This window comes from Pelophylax lessonae (genome assembly GCF_965119305.1).
Source record: "Pelophylax lessonae genome assembly, chromosome: 1".
NCBI classification, from domain to species: domain Eukaryota; kingdom Metazoa; phylum Chordata; class Amphibia; order Anura; family Ranidae; genus Pelophylax; species Pelophylax lessonae.
Genome location: NC_138768.1, coordinates 749,896,336 through 749,902,335, shown reverse-complemented (window position 1 = coordinate 749,902,335; position 6,000 = coordinate 749,896,336). Strand labels below are relative to the sequence as shown.

The window sequence follows — 6,000 nt, the reverse complement described above, 5'->3', positions numbered from 1 at the left end:
TTCATTGAATTTTTCACTCATATCAGTACTGAACACAGAGTTAACGCGTTGCATAGAATATTCCTTTACATATGTTTGCTTTTTTTAGACTTATTTGGATGTCTTCAGGTCAGTTACATGACAAGCAGATGTCTCTTCCTCTTTGCTTCTTTTTGGGGGTTGATGGGCCCCAATGATGTAGAGTATTGTTCTGTTCTCTGCATCTTACTATGGGTGCATGACACTGCAGTGAGACCCACCAGGAAGCAGGCTCATGATGCACTGCAACGATAGTAAGTGGACTAAATGGGACTGTGCTTCATTCAGCCTAGAACATTACAAAACATAGAGCAGTGAATCTGTGTGAACTGCTTAAAAAAAAGTGAGTTTTGCAGCAAGAGCTTTTTATTTTCTTCACTTGCAGGGATACATTTTTTCAATTTAAAAAAATTGGGCTTACATGGTAATGGCCACATTTTTTAAAGAGTATAACATACTGTAAGCTCTCAATGGAGAGGGATTGTAACAGAGGGCTTGGAGCTGTCATTCTCTGCAAAATTCTATTTCTTAAATGATACAATGAGGCATACCTAAAAAGGTCATATATTATCAGTTAAACACAAAGTTATATTGCCTTGCTATTAACCATAAAAACACAGAATGTTCATGGCTTTTTCCATTTGTTTCCATAAATTAATATAAAAGCCCACGGCATTTCAGAACACAGTTAATAACGCAAATAATCCATAAAACAGTGCACAGGGATAGGCTACAAGCAGTTGCTGTCCTTCCATTGCCAGGGTAGAGATGAAGATTTTTGAGGCTGAGAAACTGCACCACATTATTATAGCTGCTGCCAAGATGGTCCCAGCTATTCCTCTGGAAAAAAAAAAATAGAAATCATAAAGTTCCACAATGCTACTTGTATCTAGACAGGTCACAAAGTGTAATACCAGTATGATTTCAGAAAAACAACTTTTATGAGGGTAAATAATACATTTAAAACCAAACTGTTGGCTGAGAAAAAGGCACCTGCAAGGGTTAAATACTATTTTTTTTTTTTTTAGGGGGGATGTAGGCTTCCTCCTCCATAAAACTGGTCCTTATGAGCCACTCCTCTCTGCTGCTCCACTAGTCACAATGGTCATCAATGGTCCTGCATTTTATGTGAGGGTGCAGAGAGTCTGCTTACATCCCAGGAATGCTAATTGAAGGGGAGCACCAGCTGTTGGGGGTGCAAGAAATAAAGTAAGTAATTCATTTTATTCATCATTCCCTTGACAAAATGAACTTGTAACCCTTGCTGTGCAAACTCAAATTAGTGCCAATGATTGGCCCTAAATTTGTTAGGTGTAAATAAGAATATGAGAAAGGGGGCTAATATAAGCCCCCCTTTCTTATGGGATGGTGGAAGGGTGAGAGTAAGGTAGTTAGCATTAGTGAGGCCATTTTAATATGGGTTATACTGGTAAGCTATGTCAGGGGTTAGTGAACTTTTGACCCTGAGGCTTGTTTTCCTGGCTTTCCTGCTCAGGTTTTCCCGCCTCAGGTGTAGCTGGGCAAAACTAGTTGCAGTAACTAGGCAGTTTTTAGTTAGAGTAGTGGTCCCAGCGAATGAGCCCCTATCCACGCCCACACTCTCCCTCCTATGGGAGGAAGGCTACCTCAGAAGGGGGGCTATTTAATGGTCCGCCCGAGCCCTCACAGCTCAATCTCTTCAAAAAATCCTCACCTGCTTTTCCCCTCCCTTTAGGTTTGTCGCGGCTTACAATATTAGTCTGGTTGGGTCACCTCTGTATCAGAGGGGGACGTTTTTTGTTGTGTAAGTTATGTTTTATGAATGGCGTTTTGGATAATTGCTAAAATTAATGATAATTTTATTCTTGTACAACCCGAGTTGTTCATGACTGGGTTGGTTGTATTTGAATATGTTAAAGAAAATATTGTTGGTTGAGTATTTAAAGTTTGTACCAGCTAATAAAATAAGCCGCGGCCTTTTCCATCCAACGAAGTGTCCGAGTGCCTTATTTATTTATTTATTTATTTATATATTTATTTAAAAAAAAAAAAAATTATTAAAGGGTAGTCATGTTTACAAACAAACTCCTTCCTGCCGTCCCATAAAAATGCTCCTCCTCAGTTACAGGTGTTTACCCTGATTTGTTCTCAGTACAGCTAGGAATTAAAAATGTTCAGATGTCAGATACTGAGCTGCATATTAGCTGCTCTCCCACTGTAACTAAAAGGGGGTAAAAGTGGTAATTACTACTGAGACTTCACAATATTAAACCACATTCTAGTTTTTTATTAGTTTGAGCATAAAATATAATTTTTGTTAAATATGTATTACCTTTGTAAAATATTAGTATTATTGGTATCATCCAATGATTTTATGTTCCATTGTGAACAAATTGCTATGGTGCAATCTTAAAGTGGACCTTCAGTAATTTTTTCATCTTTCCATCTATTAAATCTTCTACCCTTGTTGTTTTTACTTTGGATAGCCACTAACAGGCCAGGTTAGCAAGATAACTGAAATACATCCCAGGTGATATCATTTGCTGCTCAGTAATTGCAGTACTCTAGTCTGCATCTCCCCAAGGTAATACTTAAAATCTGGCCTGTTAGTGGGCCCTGAGGACCGGAGCTGAGGACCACTGCCTTATAGAGCCCACTGCCTCTTTCTGGTCTGGTAATAAGCCTAGGCTAATGACCTCTTGCACAGCTTTCCATCTGTCTCTCTCACTCTAATCAGAGTTTGCCAGCAAGGTAGGAGTGGGGGGGGGGGGGTACAAGAGAGCGGTAAAGAGATGAGTCATAGGAAAGCCAAGGAGAGCTGCAGAGCAGGCGGGGCTGGAAAAGGGCAGAGATAACAGGAGACTGCAAATATCCATGTGTATTCATCCAGAGAGGAGAAATGTGCAGGCAAGCAGTGGGGTGAGTGTGTCTGTCTGTCTGTATATGTGTGTGTCTGTATATAAGTATATGTGTGTGCGTCTCTATGTGCCTCTGTGTGTCTGTGCAAATTCAGGAAGTGAACAGGTGGCAGTTTCGGCTACCCATAGTTAAAGAAATTGCAGCCAGACTTAGTGGAGGGAGATTTCTGCAGCATATTTGGCAAATACACACTCACAGTATATATAAAATAATATGCAAATTGGTTGGAGGGAAGCTTCAGAATGGCAAATGTGTTTTTATTACAAATTATGTGAGCAGACTGAAGTTCCTCTTCGAGTTTATTCTGGTAAAAAATGCCATCATTTGCTATAGACACACATTAAAATAGATGCAACCCCCACCTATATGATATTTAGTTTGCTAAAGCGAGGTGGGGGAGAGTTACTGAAACTGGAGCGTTCAAAATCTGGTGCAGCTCTGCATAGAAACCAATCAGCTTCTGGGATTTATTGTCAAAGCTTAACTGAACAAGCTGAAGTTAGAAGCTGATTGGCTTCTATGCAAAGCTGAACCAGATTCTGAGTGTTCCAGTTTTAGTAAATATCCCCCTGTGCATTATAAATAATTGCCTCTTCTAAAAATAAAATGTAAGTTTTCAATTTTCCTGGACACCAGCAATGGCAGCATGCCATTCCTTCAGCTGGGTTTCCTCATGGTGACAACAGTCAACCACGCTTGAATAATGTGCATTGAAATAGTGACTTTTAGACTCTATCTGGAGAGTGTGTGACAGGGTGATAATGCAGAAGTACACTTGAGACTGGGACATTGTCCTATACCATGAAGTACCAAATGAGGTCCTTCATGGCAGGGTGACCAGGTACTATTTTAATGAAAATATTGAAAAGGACTTGTGAAATTGTAGTGTTTGTAAAGTCAGACGTTTTTTTTTATCTTAATGCATTCTACGCATTAAGATAAAAATCCTTCAGTGTGCAGCAATGCCCCTCAGTATCCCTAATACTTACCTGAGGTCCCTCTCTGTCCAGCTATGTCCACGAGCGTCTCAGCCATCCCAGATTCCCTCTCCTGATTGGCTGAGACACAGCAGTGGCGCCATTGGCTGCCGCTGCTGTCAATCAAAGTCAGCTAGCCAATTAGGAGAGAGAGGGGGTGGGACCGGGTCAGGGCTCCATGTCTGAATGAACACAGGGAGCTGTGACTCGGCTCGGGAGCCCCCATGGCAAACTGCTTACTATTGGGGCACTGAACAGGAGGGAGGGGCCAGGATCACAGAAGAGGGACCTGAGAAGAGGAGGATCCGGGCTGCTTTGTGCAAATCCAGTGCAACAGAGCAGGAAAATATAACATGTTTTTTATTTTTATGGGAAAAAAAGGGAGACTTTACAATCGCATTAAAATATTAAAGCTTATAAGAGATTTTAGCAACTGGGCTTACACCCGTCCTAAGTTCAAATTACCGTAATAAATGGGCTTCAATTTTCAAGCACCAGTATACAGAAATAAGCAATGGCAGCCTCTGTATTGTCCTCAGTGGTTTACATTAATAAGGTAAAGTCACTGTGTAAAGACTGGTATACATGGACCATATTTTGCTCTGTGTGTACCGCTGTCTGTTTAACAGAAACTGCTGTTGAACTGTTCTGCTTGAAAAACAGCATTTGATCTGCACATGCAGCCAATGGCTGCAGCCATGACCTGTGTATTCTGACAGGGAGGGGGGGGGGGCACTGCTGTTAGAATACAATAGCACAGTTGGGGAGATCCCTGCATCCATGTTGGATGTGTGGATGCTGAGAGATCTGTGAGGTTTTTTTTTCTTCCCTCTGGTTGAATGAAAGAAAACAACTCCCTGTGTATACCCAATATACTGAAAATATGGCTTTGTGTGGCTATCTGTACTTTGCAGTTAATCATTACCCTTTTTACCCCATTACTAATTGTAATCTCAAAATAAATTCCTATTTTTACTTTGGAATTATTAAAGGACCTTGGTCACTTATGAAAATGTACTGTATGCGCAAAGTAAAACTGTCCGTCCTTTGGATGTTGTTGATCTAATGAATAATTTATCACAAAGCATTACTTTATACATGCGGCCATAATATACAAAAAGTGCTGAATCTACAAAACTGCACTACAGGGATTTCTAGGTGATAGGTTCACTTAATGAAGGTCTGCTAAAATACGATTACTGCAAGGACTAAAAACCCTGCGAATGATCTCATGATGTCACAAGTGTAATTACTGCTAGCGACCAACCAGATTATAGTTTATCGAACCCTTTATGGTGATTGATTTATTTTGGTTGGTTCTCCATTAAATACGCTTCTCGTCTCTAAAAAAAACAAGCTGTAGAGCCAGGTATAGACTTAGGAGATGTCTAATGCAGTACATTTCTGCCCACTGATGTTCACCTGGGGGGTCTAAGGATACCCTAATAGTTTTTTATAATGTTATTTTTTTTTTCCATAAATTTTATTTTCCTTTTTGCATACAAAATCCGACAAAAAATATAATACAACAGTGTTAGGCTCCGTTCACATGTAGGCGTTTTGGGGCGTTTTTGGGGAGTTTTTCTGCTCTAGGATCAGCTCTCAAAACGCCCAACAAGACAAATCCTATTCATTTCAATGGCCCCTGTTAACATCTGAGCGTTTTGACGCTGTGAGCAAAACGCCCAACGCTCAAAAAAGTACATGAGCTTCTTTTTGGGCAGATTACAGGCGTTTTCCATTGGTCTCTATTCAATCTAAAAATGCCTGCACAAAAAACGCCTGTAAAAAAGCCTGTAAAAAAGCCTGTAAATCGCAGTAAAAATCACGGTAAAAACACGCGAAAACACTACGCTCAGGTGTGAATGTAGCCTAGCTAACTACTTGGGGCAAACACTCCAAGGCTTTGCGTAAATATACAAAAAAAAAACAAAAAACAAAACAACAAAAAAAAAGGGGGGGGGGATTCAAGATTCAGCGCGAGCCTATCTAGGTTGCAACCCTTGTGTTGCCAAGAAAATCGGCCATGTCCCTAGAAGAATACCATTCAGTGAATCTAAAGGGGCGTATCATATCAAGCTCTCTTCTGAAAATGTATATTCCAGAA

The 6,000-nt window shown here is 40.4% G+C and overlaps 1 protein-coding gene across 2 annotated transcripts in view; it reads right to left on the bottom strand.

The window, feature by feature from the left end:
* Positions 1 to 569: 569 nt before the first annotated feature.
* Positions 570 to 6,000, bottom strand: part of YIPF7 (Yip1 domain family member 7) — a 204,062-nt gene continuing 198,631 nt past the window's right edge. For both annotated transcript variants that reach the window (XM_082272202.1, XM_082272201.1), the window contains exon 6: positions 570 to 858. In XM_082272202.1, coding sequence (XP_082128328.1) covers positions 696 to 858 — 163 coding nt within the window. In that variant the 3' untranslated portion in view covers positions 570 to 695. The remainder of the gene's footprint in view (positions 859 to 6,000) is intronic.